This window comes from Argopecten irradians, chromosome 3 (genome assembly GCF_041381155.1).
Source record: "Argopecten irradians isolate NY chromosome 3, Ai_NY, whole genome shotgun sequence".
NCBI lineage: Eukaryota > Metazoa > Mollusca > Bivalvia > Pectinida > Pectinidae > Argopecten > Argopecten irradians.
Window position 1 is genome coordinate 68,753,596 of NC_091136.1, and position 23,994 is coordinate 68,777,589.

Below are 23,994 nucleotides of genomic sequence, written 5' to 3' on the forward strand. Positions count from 1 at the left end.
GTCATGGTTGAGTGGTATAACATTTTACACCTGACTGCACCAGCTGTATGTTTATTGATGTGTTGTCCTGGGGTACAGTAAGGTTATTACAGACTATACAGGCTAATGTCAGACACTTTCCTCACAATCCTTATCTCCTCTGTACAAACTCCAGCAACTTAGCTAGACTAAATATTTCTCAGCATTTTATCTTTCAGCAGATCTAATTGGGATCTTTAAGTTCAGATAAAAACAGTAATTGCACTGGCGACAGGGAGGGGGTGTTGAGTTGTATGTACTTTTGTCGTTGCTCCTCCCGCTAAGACAGATGGATTGTGTCACTACAGATTGGTGAGTTAGTAATTATAAGATGTATAAGATAGGATCTTATGGAAGTTAGACTTGTACATGACCTAGAGTATTGTAGAAGTTAGACTTGTACATGACCTAGAGTATTGTAGAAATTAAACTTGTACATGACCTAGAGTATTGTAGAAGTTAGACTTGTACATGACCAAGAGTATTGTAGAAGTAAGACTTGTACATGACCTAGAGTATTGTAGAAGTAAGACTTGTACATGACCTAGAGTATTGTAGAAGTAGCTTGTACATGACCTAGAGTATTGTAGAAGTTAGACTTGTACATGACCAAGAGTATTGTAGAAGTAAGACTTGTACATGACCAAGAGTATTGTAGAAGTAAGACTTGTACATGACCTAGAGTATTGTAGAAGTAAGACTTGTACATGACCTAGAGTATTGTAGAAGTAAGACTTGTACATGACCTAGAGTATTGTAGAAGTTAGACTTGTACATGACCTAGAGTATTCTGGAAGTAAGACTTGTACATGACCTAGAGTATTGTAGAAGTAAGACTTGTACATGACCTAGAGTATTGTAGAAGTAGCTTGTACATGACCTAGAGTATTGTAGAAGTTAGACTTGTACATGACCAAGAGTATTGTAGAAGTAAGACTTGTACATGACCTAGAGTATTGTAGAAGTAAGACTTGTACATGACCTAGAGTATTGTAGAAGTAAGACTTGTACATGACCTAGAGTATTGTAGAAGTAAGACTTGTACATGACCTAGAGTATTGTAGAAGTTAGACTTGTACATGACCTAGAGTATTGTAGAAGTTAGACTTGTACATGACCTAGAGTATTGTAGAAGTAAGACTTGTACATGACCTAGAGTATTGTAGAAGTAAGACTTGTACATGACCTAGAGTATTGTAGAAGTAAGACTTGTACATGACCTAGAGTATTCTGGAAATAAGACTTGTACATGACCTAGAGTATTGTAGAAGTAAGACTTGTACATGACCTAGAGTATTGTAGAAGTTAGACTTGTACCTGACCTAGAGTATTGTAGAAGTAAGACTTGTACATGACCTAGAGTATTGTAGAAGTTAGACTTGTACATGACCTAGAGTATTGTAGAAGTTAGACTTGTACATGATCTAGAGTATTGTAGAAGTAAGACTTGTACATGACCTAGAGTATTGTAGAAGTTAGACTTGTACATGACCTAGAGTATTGTAGAAGTAAGACTTGTACATGACCTAGAGTATTGTAGAAGTAAGACTTGTACATACACTATAATTATATCACTACAGAGAGTGATGTTACTATACACTATAATTACATCCCTACAGAGAGTGATGTCACCATACACTATAATTACATCCCTACAGAGAGTGATGACACTATACACTATAATTACATCCCTACAGAGAGTGATGTCACTATACACTATAATTACATCCCTACAGAGAGTGATGACACTATACACTATAATTACATCCCTGCAGAGAGTGATGTCACTATACACTATAATTACATCCCTACAGAGAGTGATGACACCATACACTATAATTACATCCCTACAGAGAGTGATGTCACTATACACTATAATTACATCCCTACAGAGAGTGATGACACTATACACTATAATTACATCCCTACAGAGAGTGATGTCACTATACACTATAATTACATCCCTACAGAGAGTGATGACACTATACACTATAATTACATCCCTACAGAGAGTGATGTCACTATACACTATAATTACATCCCTACAGAGAGTGATGTCACTATACACTATAATTACATCCCTACAGAGAGTGATGACACTATACACTATAATTACATCCCTACAGAGAGTGATGTCACTATACACTATAATTACATCCCTACAGAGAGTGATGACACTATACACTATAATTACATCCCTACAGAGAGTGATGTCACTATACACTATAATTACATCCCTACAGAGAGTGATGTCACTATACACTATAATTACATCCCTACAGAGAGTGATGACACTATACACTATAATTACATCCCTACAGAGAGTGATGTCACTATACACTATAATTACATCCCTACAGAGAGTGATGACACTATACACTATAATTACATCCCTACAGAGAGTGATGTCACTATACACTATAATTACATCCCTACAGAGAGTGATGACACTATACACTATAATTACATCCCTACAGAGAGTGATGTCACTATACACTATAATTACATCCCTACAGAGAGTGATGACACTATACACTATAATTACATCCCTACAGAGAGTGATGCACTATACACTATAATTACATCCCTACAGAGAGTGATGCACCCTAATACATCCCTACAGAGAGTGATGCACTTACACTATAATTACATCCCTACAGAGAGTGATGTCACTATACACTATAATTACATCCCTACAGAGAGTGATGACACTATACACTATAATTACATCCCTACAGAGAGTGATGACACTATACACTATAATTACATCCCTACAGAGAGTGATGTCACTATACACTATAATTACATCCCTACAGAGAGTGATGACACTATACACTATAATTACATCCCTACAGAGAGTGATGTCACTATACACTATAATTACATCCCTACAGAGAGTGATGACACTATACACTATAATTACATCCCTACAGAGAGTGATGACACTATACACTATAATTACATCCCTACAGAGAGTGATGACACTATACACTATAATTACATCCCTACAGAGAGTGATGTCACTATACACTATAATTACATCCCTACAGAGAGTGTGATGACACATACACTATACACTAATTACATCCCTACAGAGAGTGATGACACTATACACTATAATTACATCCGTACAGAGAGTGATGACACTATACACTATAATTACATCCCTACAGAGAGTGATGTCACTATACACTAAAATTACATCCCTACAGAGAGTGATGACACCATACACTATAATTACATCCCTACAGAGAGTGATGTCACCATACACTATAATTACATCCCTACAGAGAGTGATGACACTATACACTATAATTACATCCCTACAGAGAGTGATGACACTATACACTATAATTACATCCCTACAGAAATTGATGACACTATACACTATAAATACATCCCTACAGAGAGTGATGACACTATACACTATAATTACATCCCTACAGAGAGTGATGACACTATACACTATAATTACATCCCTACAGAGAGTGATGTCACTATACACTATAATTACATCCCTACAGAGAGTGATGTCACTATACACTATAATTACATCCCTACAGAGAGTGATGTCACTATACACTATAATTACATCCCTACAGAGAGTGATGACACTATACACTATAATTACATCCCTACAGAGAGTGATGTCACTATACACTATAATTACATCCCTACAGAGAGTGATGTCACTATACACTATAATTACATCCCTACAGAGAGTGATGACACTATACACTATAAATACATCCCTACAGAGAGTGATGACACTATACACTATAATTACATCCCTACAGAGAGTGATGACACTATACACTATAATTACATCCCTACAGAGAGTGATGACACTATACACTATAATTACATCCCTACAGAGAGTGATGACACTATACACTATAATTACATCCCTACAGAGAGTGATGTCACTATACACTATAATTACATCCCTACAGAGAGTGATGACACCATACACTTTAATTACATCCCTACAGAGAGTGATGACACTATACACTATAAATACATCCCTACAGAGAGTGATGTCACTATACACTATAATTACATCCCTACAGAGAGTGATGACACTATACACTATAAATACATCCCTACAGAGAGTGATGTCACTATACACTATAATTACATCCCTACAGAGAGTGATGACACTATACACTATAATTACATCCCTACAGAGAGTGATGTCACTATACACTATAAATACATCCCTACAGAGAGTGATGACACTATACACTATAATTACATCCCTACAGAGAGTGATCACGCTTGATAGAAATGTAATTAGTGTATAGTGTCATTACACTGAAATAACAGTCTTGTATTAGTTTTCAATCATCTTACTTTACACACCTGCAGTTGAACGTCACAAACCTGTGCTTTGATTGACCTACTCGGTGCATACAATTGATACATTTATTTACCCATTACACTGAATTGAGACTCCTGTATAACATCTTATAATACGCCTGATCAATTTTTGTAACCCGTATAAGGTGTAATGTACCTAGTGTTGAGTATATTTGAATGTTTAAAGCTTTTGTTGTTGTAAGGTGTGAGCCAACAGTCAGGTGAGGTAGATAGTAAGTATTATCAGACTGAGTCATCAGTTCTCTCTGGATCAGCCAGAGGAAGGCTCTTCATTGTCAAACTGTTTATCTGTCTCGCTAATATGTTATTGACTTGAATATAGGGATAACCATTTAGGAATATGGATGCCATGGTAACCAATGTACTTGCACTAATAAATTGATGACATTTTGACTAGATTTGTTTGGCCATACCACAGTATTGACGACTACAAGTTGAGAAATACCGAGACTCTGATGATAGAATGGGAATCTGGAGGTTCTCAAGGTCACTTAAAGAGATCGTTAACAGTGTCAAGGGTAGAGGGTGTTTTTACAATATCGTTTTCAAGGTCACATACAAGGGTGTTAATACTTGAAATGCATGGAATATGTAATTTATTTTGATAAGAAGTGTTTAATAGATGCAGCTAGCTGTTTGGTGATGTCCAGCTCAGAAGTAGTGAGAGTGTGTAAGCATCAGTGTTAGATCCTACATCAGGGCCATTTACATATATAATTACTGGTATATTGATCCCCACAATCCTCCTTATACTACAGCCCATATAACACACTTATGTTTATATGTGTATGTTATAGTGCGGGTTTAAATTCTCTTGTGTGCGAGGTAATGTAGACATGTAGTAATTTCATGGCTGAATGATTCGGATATAGAGAGACTCTGCCCTATTGTTTCCTCCGTAGTAGTGTACCGACTGCACTTGTGTTTTGTATATGTAGACAATAAGATGATAGAGGACGGTGTATATACACTGTTTTTACTTGTGTTTTATATATGTAGACAATAAGATGATAATGGACGGTGTATATACACCATTTTTAGCACACCATCCTCAGATGGTGGGCTATTCAAATCGCTTTTTGTCCGTGGTCCGTCCGTCTGTCCGTCCATCCGTCCGTTAACAATTCTTGTTATCGCTATTTCTCAGAAAGTACTGAAGGGATCTGTCTCACATTTTATATGTAGGTTCCCCTAGGGCCCTAGTTGTGCATATTGTATTTTGGGACCAATCGGTCAACAAGATGGCTGCCAGGCAGCCATCTTGGATTTTGATAGTTAAAGATTATTATCGCTATTTCTCAAAAAGTACTGAAGGGATCTGCGCTATTTCTCAAAAAGTGCTGAAGGGATCTGTCTCAAATTTCATATGTAGGTTCCCCCAGGGCCCTAGTTGTGCATATTGCGTTTTGGGACCGATCGGTCAACAAGATGGCCGCCAGGCAGCCATCTTGGATTTTGATAGTTAAATATTGTTATCGCTATATCTCACAAAGTACTGAAGGGATCTTTCTCAAATTTCATATGTAGGTTCCCCTAGGGCTCTAGTTGTGCATATTGCAATTTGGGACCGATCGGTCAACAAGATGGCTGCCAGGAAGCCATCTTGGAATTTGATAGTTAAAGATTGTTATCGCTATTTCTCAGAAAGTATTGAATGAATCTGTCTCAAATTTCATATGTAGGTTCCCCTAGGGCTCTTGTTGTGCATATTGCGTTTTGGGACCGATCAATCAACAAGATGGCCGCCAAGGAGCCATCTTGGATTTTGATAGTTGAAGTTTGTTACTGCTGTTTCTCAGAAAGTACTGAAGCGATCTGTCTCAAATTTCTATATCTAGTATGTTTGCCAAAGTTTGAAAAGCAGAGAAAAGATCCCTCTTTCCTTTATCAGACATAGATCATTCTTTGGTGGGCACCAAGATCCCTCTGGGATTTCTTGTTACTTGTGTTTTGTATTTGTAGACAATAAGATGATAAAGGACGGTGTAAATAGAGGTTACACAACGAGTGGCTGTTGGATATGGAATTTATTCCACACGAGTGAGTTATTTTTTAAAAGTTACAAAAGACACGAGCTTTAGCGAGTGTCTTTTGTGACTTTTAAAAAATAACTTACGAGTGTGGGATAAATTCCATATCCAACAACCACAAGTCATGTGACCTGTTTCTACCACAATTATATCCGCTTTTAGCCAATAGAAATAAGACGAGGATAAGTACTCTATCCAACAGCAGTTTTGGCGTCAAGCGGCGATCACAGCATAGCATGACGTCACTCGATTATTGATGACGTTGACAAATGATGGCACGACACTCAGAAAGACGTTGTTCGGTCAAAGTTCACCGTGTCAGCCAATCAGAACGCGTACAGAGTTTATACCATGTGTGGTATAAACAAATTGTTAATCAACAGCTGCATCGTTTATTGATACCCTGAGAGTTGAATAACACTGGCTATTGTGGTAGAAATACACTGTTTTTACTTGCACTAAGTATTCACTATAATAAAATATACTGACTGGATTACACTACAGATTGTGTTTTATTTACCCTCGGCTTTATAATTGGTGACCATGGTAATGTCGGTCAGTTTCTTACTGCCATAATACCATGTTTACAAAATAAACAGGAAGTCTCATAATGTTGGATAATAATATTACACAGTTTGTTTGACATGCGTTCTATTGCATAAATACATAAGATTGTTCCATGCAATCAAAAGAAATCTTGTGTTGTTTGTTATTTAGAACCAGAATCCACTTGTGGCATGGATTGAGAAAGGTAGTTTTATGGGGATCATTTTGGATGATATCTGAATTTTATGTGAATCAGCAGAAACTTTGTGGTTAAGTTAAAGGGTCACTGCTCGAATGTTGGTTAAGTTAAAGGGTCACTGCTCGAATGATGGTTAAGTAAAAGGGTCACTGCTCTAGTGATGGTTAAGTTAAAGGGTCACTGCTCTAGTGATGGTTAAGTTAAAGGGTCACTGCTCGAGTGATGGTTAAGTTAAAGGGTCACTGCTCGAGTGATGGTTAAGTTAAAGGGTCACTGCTCGAGTGATGGTTAAGTTAAAGGGTCACTGCTCGAGTGATGGTTAAGTTAAAGGGTCACTGCTCGAGTGATGGTTAAGTTAAAGGGTCACTGCTCTAGTGATGGTTAAGTTAAAGGGTCACTGCTCGAGTGATGGTTAAGTTAAAGGGTCACTGCTCGAGTGATGGTTAAGTTAAAGGGTCACTGCTCTAGTGATGGTTAAGTAAAAGGGTCACTGCTCGAGTGATGGTTAAGTTAAAGGGTCACTGCTCTAGTGATGGTTAAGTTAAAGGGTCACTGCTCGAGTGATGGTAAAGTTAAAGGGTCACTGCTCTAGTGATGGTTAAGTTAAAGGGTCACTGCTCGAGTGATGGTAAAGTTAAAGGGTCACTGCTCGAGTGATGGTTAAGTTAAAGGGTCACTGCTCTAGTGATGGTTAAGTTAAAGGGTCACTGCTCGAGTGATGGTAAAGTTAAAGGGTCACTGCTCCAGTGATGGTTAAGTTAAAGGGTCACTGCTCGAGTGATGGTTAAGTTAAAGGGTCACTGCTCCAGTGATGGTTAAGTTAAAGGGTCACTGCTCCAGTGATGGTTAAGTTAAAGGGTCACTGCTCAAAGGGTCACTGCTCTAGTGATGGTTAAGTTAAAGGGTCACTGCTCTAGTGATGGTTAAGTTAAAGGGTCACTGCTCGAGTGATGGTTAAGTTAAAGGGTCACTGCTCGAGTGATGGTTAAGTTAAAGGGTCACTGCTCGAGTGATGGTTAAGTTAAAGGGTCACTGCTCTAGTGATGGTTAAGTTAAAGGGTCACTGCTCGAGTGATGGTAAAGTTAAAGGGTCACTGCTCAAGTGATGGTAAAGTTAAAGGGTCACTGCTCTAGTGATGGTTAAGTTAAAGGGTCACTGCTCGAGTGATTGTTAAGTTAAAGGGTCACTGCTCCAGTGATGGTAAAGTTAAAGGGTCACTGCTCTAGTGATGGTTAAGTTAAAGGGTCACTGCTCGAGTGATGGTTAAGTTAAAGGATCACTGCTCAAGTGATGGTAAAGTTAAAGGGTCACTGCTCTAGTGATGGTTAAGTTAAAGGGTCACTGCTCGAGTGATGGTTAAGTTAAAGGGTCACTGCTCCAGTGATGGTTAAGTTAAAGGGTCACTGCTCAAAGGGTCTCTGCTCGAGTGATGGTTAAGTTAAAGGGTAACTGCTCCAGTGATGGTTAAGTTAAAGGGTCACTGCTCCAGTGATGGTGAAGTTAAAGGGTCACTGCTCTAGTGATGGTTAAGTGGAAGGGTCACTGCTCAAGTGATGGTAAAGTTAAAGGGTCACTGCTCGAGTGATGGTAAAGTTAAAGGGTCACTGCTCAAAGGGTCAATGCTCTAGTGATGGTTAAGTTAAAGGGTCACTGCTCGAGTGATGGTGAAGTTAAAGGGTCACTGCTCTAGTGATGGTTAAGTGGAAGGGTCACTGCTCAAGTGATGGTAAAGTTAAAGGGTCACTGCTCGAGTGATGGTAAAGTTAAAGGGTCACTGCTCAAGTGATGGTTAAGTTAAAGGGTCACTGCTCGAGTGATGGTTAAGTTAAAGGGTCACTGCTCGAGTGATGGTTAAGTTAAAGGGTCACTACTCGAGTGATGGTTAAGTTAAAGGGTCACTGCTCGAGTGATGGTTAAGTTAAAGGGTCACTGCTCGAGTGATGGTTACGTTAAAGGGTCACTACTCGAGTGATGGTTAAGTTAAAGGGTCACTGCTCAAGTGATGTTTGAGTTAAAGGGTCACTGCTCGAGTGATGGTTAAGTAAAAGGGTCACTACTCGAGTGATGGTTAAGTTAAAGGGTCACTGCTCAAGTGATGGTTGAGTTAAAGGGTCACTGCTCGAGTGATGGTAAAGTTAAAGGGTCACTGCTCGAGTGATGGTAAAGTTAAAGGGTCACTGCTCGAGTGATGGTAAAGTTAAAGGGTCACTGCTCAAGTGATGGTTAAGTTAAAGGGTCACTGCTCGAGTGATGGTTAAGTTAAAGGGTCACTGCTCGAGTGATGGTTAAGTTAAAGGGTCACTGCTCGAGTGATGGTAAAGTTAAAGGGTCACTGCTCAAGTGATGGTTAAGTTAAAGGGTCACTGCTCGAGTGATGGTAAAGTTAAAGGGTCACTGCTCGAGTGATGGTAAAGTTAAAGGGTCACTGCTCAAGTGATGGTTAAGTTAAAGGGTCACTGCACAAGTTATTATATTATTACTGATAGTGGTGGGCCATGGTATTGATAATTGATAGATTGAAGCAAATCTAAGCGACATTTGATTACAAAAAAAGAAAATGGATTAGTGAAATTTACGCTGTATTCCGGAATCAACACCGGACGTTGTTGTTAGTTTTTAGTTAATAGGGTTGCGTAAACGCTTGACCTTGCATGCATACCTGTAAGGCGTATAAGTGACCCAGACGCTGTAAACAAAATGGATGACGAACTATATAATCACCCAGGAGCTAGCTCCTCGCGAGTGTGGCGGTATTTCGGGTTTAAAAGAATTAAAGATGGCCCTCCAAATAAGGAGAATTTGGATATGAAATCGGCCGTGTGCCGCGTGTGTCTGAAATAATATGCGAATAAAGGTAAGTTGATATCAAATCGTCCGTGCGTCAGGACTTACTGTTACACCACGTTGAAATTTGTTTTCGTTTAAACTAGTGTTTGGAATTATCGGTACCGTCTGAACGTGTCTTCAGTCTGGCCGGTGGTTTTGTAAATAAGAAATATGCAAGAATGTCTCCAGAGCACATTGATATGATAATATTCCTGAACAAAAATATGAAAGACTATTGTTGAATATTCTGTTACTAACTTACTGAAGTTACTGCACCGTATAATACTGATCAAAGTGTTTAGTGATTATTTAATCTAGTCAAGAGGACATACACTTTCTAGTCATTCTACATTCCTCTCTGGTTTATCTGTTTTAATAAAAACAAAAACCTTTAAACATTTGAACGTGTCTTTCATTTCTAGATTTAAAACAAAACAGCACATTGTTTTCTTATGTCTTCTTTGTATAAATAAGAAATTTCAATATGTAGTACATTTATTATTAGATCAAACAAATCCGATTATAATCGATAATCAATCAGAAGCAGCCATCCGATTATCCCGATTAATCGATGATGAAATTCTATCCGATTCCCACCACCAATTACTGATTATAATATTATGTAAGCCTACATAAACTGTGCCTATTACAGGTAACCTCTATATTAGTTTTCTGTGATGTAAGCACTGGCCTCCAGACTGCTGATCACATACACTTGAAATGATTTGACAAGTGTGTAATAAAAACCTGACTGTATACACTTACTGACCTCAACTAAAAGTTATCATAGATACTTTAATTCGTGAAAAAAACATGGCTGTATCTTTATGTACTTGTGTACATTGTTCATGCAGTGTAAATTGGCTTGTTTGTACTGATGTAGTTCTGAAGAATGATTGCTGTACATTGTCTGCTTTATATACTCCTGTATATACCCGTCTTTCTTTTGAACATATGTATAAACCCGTTATGGCTTGTCTGGTAAACTAGAATTCACCGCATAGTATCTTTATATTAAACTTTACTTGAGTTAGTGTCAGTGGTCCTGACTTTACCTGAGCTAGTATTATATTGGTAGTCCTGACTTTACCTGAGCTAGTATTATATTGGTAGTCCTGACTTTACCTGAGCTAGTATTATATTGGTAGTCCTGACTTTACCTGAGCTAGTATTATATTGGTAGTCCTGACTTTACCTGAGCTAGTATTATATTGGTAGTCCTGACTTTACCTGAGCTAGTATTATATTGGTAGTCCTGACTTTACCTGAGCTAGTATTATATTGGTAGTCGTCCTGACTTTACCTGAGCTAGTATTATATTGGTAGTCCTGACTTTACCTGAGCTAGTATTATATTGGTAGTCCTGACTTTACCTGAGCTAGTATTATATTGGTAGTCCTGACTTTACCTGGGCTAGTATATATTGGTAGTCCTGACTTTACCTGAGCTAGTATTATATTGGTAGTCCTGACTTTACCTGACTAGTATTATATTGGTAGTCCTGACTTTACCTGAGCTAGTATTATATTGGTAGTCCTGACTTTACCTGAGCTAGTATTATATTGGTAGTCCTGACTTTACCTGAGCTAATTATTGTACTGACTACTGAGTAGTATTTATGGTCCTGACTTTACCTGAGCTAGTATTATATTGGTAGTCCTGACTTTACCTGAGCTAGTATTATATTGGTAGTCCTGATACCTGACTTTACCTGAGCTAGTATTATATGTAGTCCACTTACTGAGTATATTATATTGGTAGTCCTGACTTTACCTGAGCTAGTATTATATTGGTAGTCCTGACTTTACCTGAGCTAGTATTATATTGGTAGTCCTGACTTTACCTGAGCTAGTATTATATTGGTAGTCCTGACTTTACCTGAGCTAGTATTATATTGGTAGTCCTGACTTTACCTGAGCTAGTATTATGTTGGTAGTCCTGACTTTACCTGAGCTAGTATTATGTTGGTAGTCCTGACTTTACCTGAGCTATTGTTGGGGGTCCTGACTTTACCTGAGCTAGTATTATATTGGTAGTCCTGACTTTACCTGAGCTAGTATTATATTGGTAGTCCTGACTTTACCTGAGCTATTGTTGGTGGTCCTGACTTTACCTGAGCTATTGTTGGGGGTCCTGACTTTACCTGAGCTAGTGTCGGTGGTTCTGACTTTACCTGAGCTGGTGTCGGTGGTTCATGACTTTACCTAAGTAAATGTTGGCTTTATCAGCGTTACTCTATAACGTGGGAAAGCTATATTGTAACTAAACATGTATAAAACAGACCGACAGCTACCATTGCACTATATGATTTCTGGGCATTGTTCCTGTGTATCTCTGGTTTAGGACAGTTATTGTGATGCTCCACATTACTTGTAGTGACTTTAACTAAGGATATCATAGCACACTAACATGTTTTGTTTTGTTTCAGATTGTGTCTGCTGTACAGTATTGCCATCAGAAACACATAGTACACAGAGATTTAAAGGTATTTATCCTCCATACAATTGTCTTCTTCATTGTAGAAAAATCTACATCTTCCTGTTTAGCTTTATGGGCATATTTCATCACAATGAAAACACAAATATTGTGACTTAGTGCTAATAGACACAACAGCAAAAAAAAAAAAAAAAAAAAAAGATGAAGTCCTTCAAACATAGTAGTGGCATTATATATACAGAGAAATGTAAGATTTGTTAGCTCTAAAGACAGCAATAAAGCATGTTGGTGATCTCAAGGAAATACTGACGGAAAGAGAAATCTGATTATGTTTAGTTGTAGGCAATCTAATAGAAAGTCGGTCACCAATCTGTAATGCCAGACAGAAAAGGATGTCATGTCTAGTCGGAGGTCCATTTCTCTGGGTGTTTTATAAACTACAAAATAATGACAGGAAATTGGTATATATATCACCATAACTATCCGTAAAGGGACATGAACCCAAATCAGGTTGTTCTATATGCTTAGCTATGATTTTCAGATGTTTTTGAAGATTTTATTATAATGATTATATACATATCTAAAATGGCAGGAAAACGTGGGGAATACCAACACCAAACATGTTAAAAATAGACCGTAATATTCTATTTTTGGAATACAAAACGAAAGCTGAGTAAAAGCAAGGCTAAAATGAACAACAAAGTTGCTTACATGACAAAGAACATTAGTTTTCCACATTCTTAGAATTTTTAGCCCACCATCATGATCAGATGGTAGACTATTGAAATCGCTTTTCGTCCATGGTCCTGCCGCCAGACAGCCATCTTGGATTTTGATAGTTAGAGTTTGTTACTGCTATTTTTCAGAAAGGGTTGAAGGGATCTTTCTCAAATTTCATATGTAGGTTCCTCTTTTCCCCCTAGTTGTGCATATTGCATTTTGGGACCAATCGGTCAACAAGATGGCCGCCAGGGAAACCGTGACAGTAATACAGCCGTGTGTATCCTAGTACCGTATTTATCCTGTTAAACTATGGGAAACACACAGTACTACAACAGTGTGTATTCTAGTACTGTATTTATCCTGTTAAACTATGGGACAGGGACAGTAATACAACAGTGTGTATTCTAGTACCATATTTATCCTGTTAAACTATGGGAAACACACAGTACTACAACAGTGTGTATTCTAGTACCATATTTATCCTGTTAAACTATGGGACAGGGACAGTAATACAACAGTGTGTATTCTAGTACCATATTTATCCTGTTAAACTATGGGACAGGGACAGTAATACAACAGTGTGTATTCTAGTACCATATTTATCCTGTTAAACTATGGGACAGGGACAGTAATACAACAGTGTGTATTCTAGTACCATATTTATCCTGTTAAACTATGGGACAGGGACAGTAATTCAACAGTGTGTATTCTAGTACCATATTTATCCTGTTAAACTATGGGACAGGGACAGTAATTCAACAGTGTGTATTCTAGTACCATATTTATCCTGTTAAACTATGGGACAGGGACAGTAATACAACAGTGTGTATTCTAGTACCATATTTATCCTGTTAAACTATTAGACAGGGACAGTAATACAACGGTTGTATTCTAGTACTGTATTTATCCTGTTAAACTATGGGACAGGGACAGTAATACAACAGTGTGTATTCTAGTACCATATTTATCCTGTTAAACTATGGGACAGGGACAGTAATTCAACAGTGTGTGTATTATACAGTACCATATTTATCCTGTTAAACTATACAGGGACTATGTATTCTAGGACATGGGGGGACAGTAATACAACAGTGTGTATTCTAGTACCATATTTATCCTGTTAAACTATGGGACAGGGACAGTAATACAACAGTGTGTATTCTAGTACCATATTTATCCTGTTAAAATATGGGACAGGGACAGTAATACAACAGTGTGTATTCTAGTACCATATTTATCCTGTTAAACTATGGGAAACAGACAATAAATAAAGCAGTATGTATCCTAGTACTGCATAGATTTTATTGGGTAAAAAAACATAGAAAAATAAGGGTTACAGTACATCTCATCAGTTTGCTTTTCTGTTCAACAGCATCTTATTGTTGAGTTTAAAAAGGTAGTCTTAATTCTAAAAGGTTAATCTATGGGCAGAAAACTTAAACTGTATTCTGTTTTAATTTTCAGGCAGAAAATCTTCTGCTGGATGGGGATATGAACATCAAAATAGCAGATTTTGGTTTCAGCAACGAGTTTGTACCGGGTAATAAATTAGACACATTTTGTGGAAGTCCACCATATGCAGCCCCAGAACTTTTTCAAGGCAAGTTGATTTGGATGTTAATCGAAAGGAGATAATCAGCTAGAAAATGATTGTACATAAATGTTTTGTTTTGTGTAAAAATTAGAGAGAAAACTCTAAATAGATAATGTCTCAAGTGGAAACTTAATAGATATTGTCTGAAGTGGAAAACTAGTTAAGTCCTACTTACCTGTTCTTACCTGAGTGACCTACATCTGATGAGGAGTTTACCTGTATTGGATTGTTACATTACAGAAGTCGGCTCCAAGCAATCAATATAAACCATTTTCAGTGAAAGGCCTCTTTAGAAAAAGTCATTAAGAATTCATGCCGTAAACAAATTAATTGAAGAGACTAAAGTATTTGCTTGCGTCATGGCCGTGTGTAAGAATTATATAGAGGCTTGAAGTGCAGACATTCTTCTCTCTTCACTATCATAGCTGATGTAATGACTTCTCTACATAACCATTACATTCTTAACCTCTTTTCTCAAATCACAGATATATTTTAAATTTTATAATTAAAAAGTTAATTTTCTTTTTTTTGACAAAGAAATATATCTTCATTATCCACTTGTAGATATCCAATATGTGCTTCAGCTGTTATAGAAATGAAAATGGATCATTCTGAAGTAAATTAAGTTTTGTCTAAAAAGTGTTTGATTTAAAAGTAAGTCTTGTTTTATTGAATGATTAAAGTTTTCTGGAAAGTGTTTGATTTAAAAGTAAGTCTTGTTTTATTGAATGATTAAAGTTTTCTGGACTTCAACTGATGGATCCTAAGGGAATAGGTCACGCAGGACTGGAAATCACAGAGTTTTAGCTAATTGGAGTTTAAGTAACTTTGATTTGCATTAAAAATGCATCCATGTGTATGAATTAAAGTGTTGTATAATTGTGTTTACAGGGAAGAAGTATGACGGTCCTGAGGTGGATGTGTGGAGTTTAGGCGTTATTTTATACACACTAGTCAGTGGGTCCTTACCATTTGATGGGCAAAATTTAAAGGTAAACAGCAAAACTGTAAAAGTAATTCATTATTAAATGGTTATTACCATGACTTCCATAATTCAAAAACAATGATTTTGTTGGCTACAATTATCTCCCTATTGCATTCATAGTATTTTGTATACTTACATTATTAACATGACGGCCTGACCGTGACATACTCGCCACACAACTTGCGCCAGACGATTGACAGAACCATTCGACCAGTTGATAATATCTGTCCCTCAACTTATTACATCATTTATTCTGTCAACGGTTTGAGCAACAGCTAAATAAGCTGAAAGATAACAGTTTCACAACTCTGATGATCAAATTGTGAATCATGAAGTTAGGATGGCTTCCAATTCACACAAAATTGGCATATATTGGATAGTATTACTACTAGGGTAGTAGTATTCATTGTGAGCAAATTATCTATGATTTTGCCCAAAGCTACAATACATTTAAAATAACAAATTATTTTGTGTTTCAGGAACTACGAGAAAGAGTGTTACGGGGGAAATACCGTATACCTTTTTATATGTCCACAGACTGTGAAAATTTGTTGAAAAAGTTTTTAGTTTTAAATCCAACCAAAAGAGCTAGTTTAGAGGTAGGTATTGTTATAAAGTTTAGAAGAAAAAAAAAATCATTATTTAAATTATTATAAGATAAAAAGGCATATTGAGTTGGATAATTAACTGATTAATATGAATTGCAAATTTTCGAAATTCTGTATATTTTCCATTTTTGAATTTTGAAAAGTCAAATGTTTCATTATATAATTGATAATTTGGAGATAGATGCCTTCATACAACTTTTACAAGTTTATTACATGTTTTCATAACGCTATGTATAAGCCTAATATTTCTGTTGATTATAATTGTCTGTTTATAATTGCTATATATGTATACATATGTAATGGCCCTTTCTCCATGCCCAACGCCCCACATCTCACCCTAGATACAAACCACTACTATATGGCAGAGGCAATGGTCCTGGGGACAAGGTCACACATCTCCTTCTCTTAATATTAATTTATCTGTTTGTTTCTTAGAATTTTTTAAAATTTAATCTTTTAATGGTTGAATACTAGTTCCTTTCACTTTGATTCTGTTTCCTGTCTAATGGGGTTAATAAATTAGATTAACTGGAGTTGATGCATTCACATTAGATAACCTAGATTTCAGTAACAATCACACTGCATACCATTAGGAGCATTACTTTCATTATAGCCCTATTCTTAGTATCTATTGTCATAGTTTATTTTAAATCCTGTGTTTTATCACTATCTTTGTATATCTATATATACCAGTAATTTTGATATTAAAAAAAAACCGCTAATGATTTCCTTACTGTTAAATGAGCTGATGAGCACTGGTGAGAGACACCTGACAGGGGTCCCTAACAACACTGACAGATGTGGTGTGATATTAACATTCTCTCGTCTTTTTGCCTCTTTTGTCTCTGCCTTCCATCACAGAATATAATGAGGGACAAGTGGATGAATATAGGTTATGAAGATGATGAACTTAAACCTTTTAAAGAGCCTCCGGCAGATGTGCTCGACCCAGTCCGGATAGGTAATGATCAGTGGGCCATAACCACGACACATCTATATACGCAGATATTCTCACCAAGCCTTGCTCAGTCTGTGTCCCAGCTCTGCCTAAAGGCTTCAAAGGACGCTGTCCTTGTTTGTATCAGGCAGTAATCCTCTTCTAGAACGGACAGCTCCGATTCCTTGTTACAAACAAATTTATCAAGCTGGAGGGGAGTTAATCCTCTTCTAGAACAGACAGCTCCGATTTCTTGTTACACACAAATTGATCAAGCTGGAGGAAAGTTTTCCTTTCTGTGAAGAATATTACTGCCTGAAACAAAAGCCTGTGTCAGAGTGTTGCCTATTGTATGTCTTTAGTCTGTGTAGATCCAATCTCTTTCAAAACATTTGATGGTTTGTTAAATGGGGGCTTTGTAAGGACTGACAAGATAGATTGTGATCCGCACACACTTAAACAATGACTAGGCATCACTCTAAATTGATATTGTTTTTGATCGACATTTGAACTGGTATAATTTATTTTGATCAGAATATTATGAAAGACCGATGGATCAATATGGGGTATGAAGAGAGAGAGTTAAAGCCATACAGAGAGCCGCCGAAGGATCTAGTAGATCCAAAGCGGATAGGTAAATGTAACAACACCTCCGCCGCCCTGGTCTATTACTAATCTCTCATTATCATCAGGCACCCATCGTAGACAGAGCTGATTTCATCACTTTTAAATGTGGGACTATTTTTATCAAAGGGTATTGATTGGTGTCTTACCATGGGAGTAATGTTCAGCGAAAACAATCCTTCCCATAGGAGGACAACTGTACAATCAATACTGCTCAAGGGATGTCAAAATTACCCAAATAACCACAGGATATTTTCTTAAAAATTTATAGTGAAATAGAATCAACTGAGAATCGTAAGAAAGATGGTAATCAAAAGTTGATGAAATTTGGTTCTGTAAATTCTGAGCATGCAGATATTTACTTTTTATCTTGATCAGAGTTTCCCTCGTAAACAAAAATAAATCTTTACTCTTCATTAGTAAGTTTGCATTCTCAAAATTTGTTGTGCCTACCGTCATTGTGTGTTTCCCAGATTTACTGCTAGCATTTGATTTCAGATGGGGTAGGGCCACGGGCAGTGTTGCTGTGAGGCTGTTTACAGCCAAGCTACTGTTTTATGTACTCTTTCATAATCATGTACATCAGATTCAATCATATCATTTTTGGAAAAATACAGTTGATGTTGTTGTACATAAAACAGTGGCTTTCAGTGTCATATTGAGACCAACCTTTCATCACTTGCCTGTTCTTGTGATAACAAACAAGTACTCTAGAATATGACAATGTAATGGCACAGAAAAGTAAGAAAACTCTAGAATATGACAATGTAATGGCACAGAAAAGTAGGAAAACTCTAGAATATGACAATGTAATGGCACAGAAAAGTAGGAAAACTCTAGAATATGACAATGTAATGGCACAGAAAAGTAGGAAAATTCTAGAATATTACAATGAATGGCACAGAAAAGTAGGAAAACTCTAGAATATGACAATGTAATGGCACAGAAAAGTAGGAAAATCTAGAATATGTATCTAGAATATAATGCAAGCACAGAAAAGTAAGAAAACTCTAGAATATTACAATGTAATGGCACAGAAAAGTAGGAAAACTCTAGAATATTACAATGTAATGGCACAGAAAAGTAGGAAAACTCTAGAATATTACAAAGTAGGAAAACTCTAGAATATTACAATGTAATGGCACAGAAAAGTAGGAAAACTCTAGAATATTACAATGTAATGGCACAGAAAAGTAGGAAAATTCTAGAATATTACAATGTGATGGCACAGAAAAGTAGGAAAACTCTAGAATATTACAATGTAATGGCACAGAAAAGTAGGAAAACTTTAGAATTTTACAATGTAATGGCACAGAAAAGTAGGAAAATTCTAGAATATTACAATGTAATGGCACAGAAAAGTAGGAAAACTAGAATATTACAATGAAATGGCACAGAAAAGTAGGAAAATTCTAGAATATTACAATGTAATGGCACAGAAAAGTAGGAAAATTCTAGAATATTACAATGTAATGGCACAGAAAAGTAGGAAAACTAGAATATTACAATGAAATGGCACAGAAAAGTAAGAAAACTCTAGAATATTACAATGTAATGGCACAGAAAAGTAGGAAAACTCTAGAATATTACAATGTAATGGCACAGAAAAGTAGGAAAACTCTAGAATATTACAATGTAATGGCACAGAAAAGTAGGAAAATCTAGAATATTACAATGTGATGGCACAGAAAAGTAGGAAAACTCTAGAATATTACAATGTAATGGCACAGAAAAGTAGGAAAACTTTAGAATTTTACAATGTAATGGCACAGAAAAGTAGGAAAATTCTAGAATATTACAATGTAATGGCACAGAAAAGTAGGAAAACTAGAATATTACAATGAAATGGCACAGAAAAGTAGGAAAATTCTAGAATATTACAATGTAATGGCACAGAAAAGTAGGAAAATTCTAGAATATTACAATGTAATGGCACAGAAAAGTAGGAAAACTAGAATATTACAATGAAATGGCACAGAAAAGTAAGAAAACTCTAGAATATTTCAATGTAATGGCACAGAAAAGTAAGAAAACTCTAGAATATTCAATGTAATGGCACAGAAAAGTAGGAAAACTTTAGAATTTTACAATGTAATGGCACAGAAAAGTAGGAAAATTCTAGAATATTACAATGTAATGGCACAGAAAAGTAGGAAAACTAGAATATTACAATGAAATGGCACAGAAAAGTAGGAAAATTCTAGAATATTTCAATGTAATGGCACAGAAAAGTAAGAAAACTCTAGAATATTACAATGTAATGGCACAGAAAAGTAGGAAAACTAGAATATTACAATGAAATGGCACAGAAAAGTAAGAAAACTCTAGAATATTTCAATGTAATGGCACAGAAAAGTAAGAAAACTCTAGAATATTCAATGTAATGGCACAGAAAAGTAGGAAAACTAGAATATTACAATGAAATGGCACAGAAAAGTAGGAAAATTCTAGAATATTTCAATGTAATGGCACAGAAAAGTAAGAAAACTCTAGAATATTCAATGTAATGGCACAGAAAAGTAGGAAAACTTTAGAATTTTACAATGTAATGGCACAGAAAAGTAGGAAAATTCTAGAATATTACAATGTAATGGCACAGAAAAGTAGGAAAACTAGAATATTACAATGAAATGGCACAGAAAAGTAGGAAAATTCTAGAATATTACAATGTAATGGCACAGAAAAGTAAGAAAACTCTAGAATATGACAATGTAATGGCACAGAAAAGTAGGAAAACTCTAGAATATTACAATGTAATGGCACAGAAAAGTAAGAAAACTCTAGAATATGACAATGTAATGGCACAGAAAAGTAGGAAAACTCTAGAATATTACAATGTAATGGCACAGAAAAGTAGGAAAATTCTAGAATATTACAATGTGATGGCACAGAAAAGTAGGAAAACTCTAGAATATGACAATGTAATGGCACAGAAAAGTAGGAAAACTCTAGAATATTACAATGTAATGGCACAGAAAAGTAGGAAAATTCTAGAATATGACAATGTAATGGCACAGAAAAGTAGGAAAACTCTAGAATATGACAATGTAATGGCACAGAAAAGTAGGAAAATTCTAGAATATGACAATGTAATGGCACAGAAAAGTAGGAAAACTCTAGAATATGACAATGTAATGGCACAGAAAAGTAGGAAAACTCTAGAATATGACAATGTAATGGCACAGAAAAGTAGGAAAACTCTAGAATATGACAATGTGATGGCACAGAAAAGTAGGAAAATTCTAGAATATGACAATGTAATGGCACAGAAAAGTAGGAAAATTCTAGAATATGACAATGTAATGGCACAGAAAAGTAGGAAAACTCTAGAATATTACAATGTAATGGCACAGAAAAGTAAGAAAACTCTAGAATATGACAATGTAATGGCACAGAAAAGTAGGAAAGATTTGAGAAACACCCTGTCTATCCCTTGGAGATATAGTTACCATTTCATGTGGAAATCTTTTGACAAATAGAGAGGAAAAGTAGGAAAGTTTTGGGATAATGATTTATCTATCTAGTAGTCATGAAAAGAATGTTACTTTAAACCTTTGTAGTGTTTTAGCTTCTCATTGAATTTTACTTTAAAGTGAATCGTCGGGCAATTAAAACCAGTCTAAATGCATTCATTAGCCTTCCAAAAGTCCTTACATATCAAAACAACGGTCAAGTTCTGCTTGCGTTGTCCAGTTTTGACCATTGAAAAATATGGAAAAGCCCCGTGTAAATTTAGCAGTTCTAAAAATAATTTTGAAAGCGAGGTTGCGTGGAAATGACAATACGGACATAGCCAGCCGGGAGGACGTTTTAGGATTCCAATAATATAAATTCATTTCTTCGCATGCAAAACGATTTCTGTTTTGTAAGAAATTATACTGGATATAACACCATTTTTACCAACTTTAGCCTTCCTTTGCCCGACTATTCACTTTAAAATATTCGATTCCGTTAAGATAATATTGATAGCTATAAGGACTAGGAAGAGTACTTGTTTGTTTGTGTGTGCTATGTATTGACAATGTTGGATTTAGGTGGCTTAGGAATGACACAAATGATTGGTGAGAATTGTATAGAACCAGTGACTTTCTTCTCTCTTTTTCACAATAACATGTAAATCTTCAGTTGTCATCTATTACGTTTGAGAATGGCACATTGTGCAGTTTTTATTTTGTAAAGAAAAACCAATATTTAGTTTCATTTAATGTGATTTCTTTGGTATTTTCTCTGAATTTTTCTTTTTGTTTAAACGTTGTTGTTCACTTATAAGAAGTTCTTTTTTTCTCTCTGTGTAAATATCTGAAATTAAATATGTCCTTTTCTGTTGTTTTTTCACATGTTGCAGAAGGTATACTATCCGTTTCTCTTTATTGGCGCATGTTAATCTTTGGTGTCATAGGTCAGAGGTCACGATATAGTGATGTTAACTTGCACTGTTGATGTTGTGTAGCTTACATATACAGCAGGAAATCATGCTTAACTCCCTTTGTGTTATCAAGCTGTGTCACATGGACGTCGAGATGTACATACATATTAGTGCTAACAATGTGTTTACACTCTGTTGCATCTTGACAGCACTTGTATTTTCCTACACTGGAGATGTATAAACCTGTATATAGATACTGGAAATGTATGTGCCAATAGATGTATTGTAGAACAAGTCGCCTCTAGTTCAAACTTTTAAATTAAGAATGAATTACTCTGTCGAGTATCCTTTCTATGATTGGTTTGTTCTGGTGATCTCCGTTTGTGATGCCTAATTATGCATGTCCCCTCATCACTCTCTGATGAAGTATCCATTGAAATATTCCAAATGTTGTAATGAAATGGACTTGTGTTGGAGTTTTGTTTCTTACTGATCCTTGGTAAGACCAGGAATGTTACTCCTATAAAGTTTGTGGTTATTTTTGTTTCTTGTTGTCCTCTCATAAACTTGTGCAGATGATATAATAGTGTTACCTTTTAGTTTTGATATTGTCATGAAAGCAAAATCAAGTTGATTTATTTATTTCTAAAAGCATGTTAATCTTGAAATTTTAGAAGTGGAAAATTGCATGACTCATAAATGAATTCAGTAGAACTTGAATGCTGAAAATCTGTTCCAACTTGTGTGAAAATTGTGTGCAATAGTTCATTCTAGTTTTCTAGATAAGTGTTGTTGATATTTCATGTTACTAACAAAGCGGAGTTCAAATTGAACGAAGCTGTACCATCAAGTTAAGATTATTTAAATAAAAGTAATGAATTAAAATAGAACATAGGCTGCTGTACAAGAATTGTAACCATGGTTACATTAGTAACATAATCTGTAAAACATCATTGATAACTGTTTTAGAGTAAACTGTTTTCCAAATGATTTGCTATGTGTATTGACCTTAAAGTTCAGTATGTGATTAGTGCATTGTGTTGTGTTGTATTTTGGTGCTTTAAAGCTTCCAAATTTTCTAAATGTTGCTTTCCCTTGACCTTTATATTGCTTTTACATAAAAAAAAGAACTTCGTCAAATTAAACTTTGTAAGGACAGAACTAAGTAAGCACATGTGCTGATGCTCAAGTACTGAAATATCATTAAAGGTCATGTAATTATGTAGTATGCCATGACCACTACAAGAAATATCTATATTGTTTTATCATTACAGAAATCATGGTTAACATGGGGTACAGTAGAAAAGATATAGAAGATTCAATAACCAACCAGAAATATGACGATATCCAGGCCACGTATCTCCTTCTGGGGCGCCGCTCCTCTGATGTAAGGCTACAGCCAGTAGTTATACTGGCTTCATTTCCTGTTACAATCAAAACATGTAATCATTACAGAGCAATTTGTTCATTTTACCAAAAGTTTTCTCAGTCATACTTATAAGTATTAAATATTGTTTGAATTTGCATTACCGTATTTCACCGCAAATAAGACCCCTCCCGCAAATAAGACCCCCCACCTATTTTGACACATTTTCAGACTTAGGGGGGATGTCTGCAAATAAGACCCCCCACCTATTTTTTAGTTTACTGGATGATGGATTTGAGCAATGGTGTAATTAAAAATATCACCTAAATGACTTTGTATTGGAACTTTTTTTTGT

At 35.9% G+C, this 23,994-nt stretch overlaps 1 protein-coding gene across 15 annotated transcripts in view; it reads left to right on the forward strand.

The window, feature by feature from the left end:
• Positions 1–23,994, forward strand: part of LOC138319423 (MAP/microtubule affinity-regulating kinase 3-like) — a 75,756-nt gene that overhangs the window by 30,929 nt on the left and 20,833 nt on the right. For 11 of the 15 annotated variants that reach the window (XM_069262573.1, XM_069262571.1, XM_069262577.1 and 8 more), the window contains exons 7-12: positions 12,429–12,485; positions 14,624–14,759; positions 15,645–15,745; positions 16,218–16,337; positions 17,208–17,307; positions 23,548–23,660. In XM_069262573.1, coding sequence (XP_069118674.1) covers positions 12,429–12,485; positions 14,624–14,759; positions 15,645–15,745; positions 16,218–16,337; positions 17,208–17,307; positions 23,548–23,660 — 627 coding nt within the window. Of the gene's footprint in view, positions 1–12,428; positions 12,486–14,623; positions 14,760–15,644; positions 15,746–16,217; positions 16,338–17,207; positions 17,308–17,817; positions 17,918–23,547; positions 23,661–23,994 lie in introns of all 15 variants that reach the window. The other 4 variants (XM_069262574.1, XM_069262572.1, XM_069262586.1 and 1 more) reach the window with 1 other exon arrangement.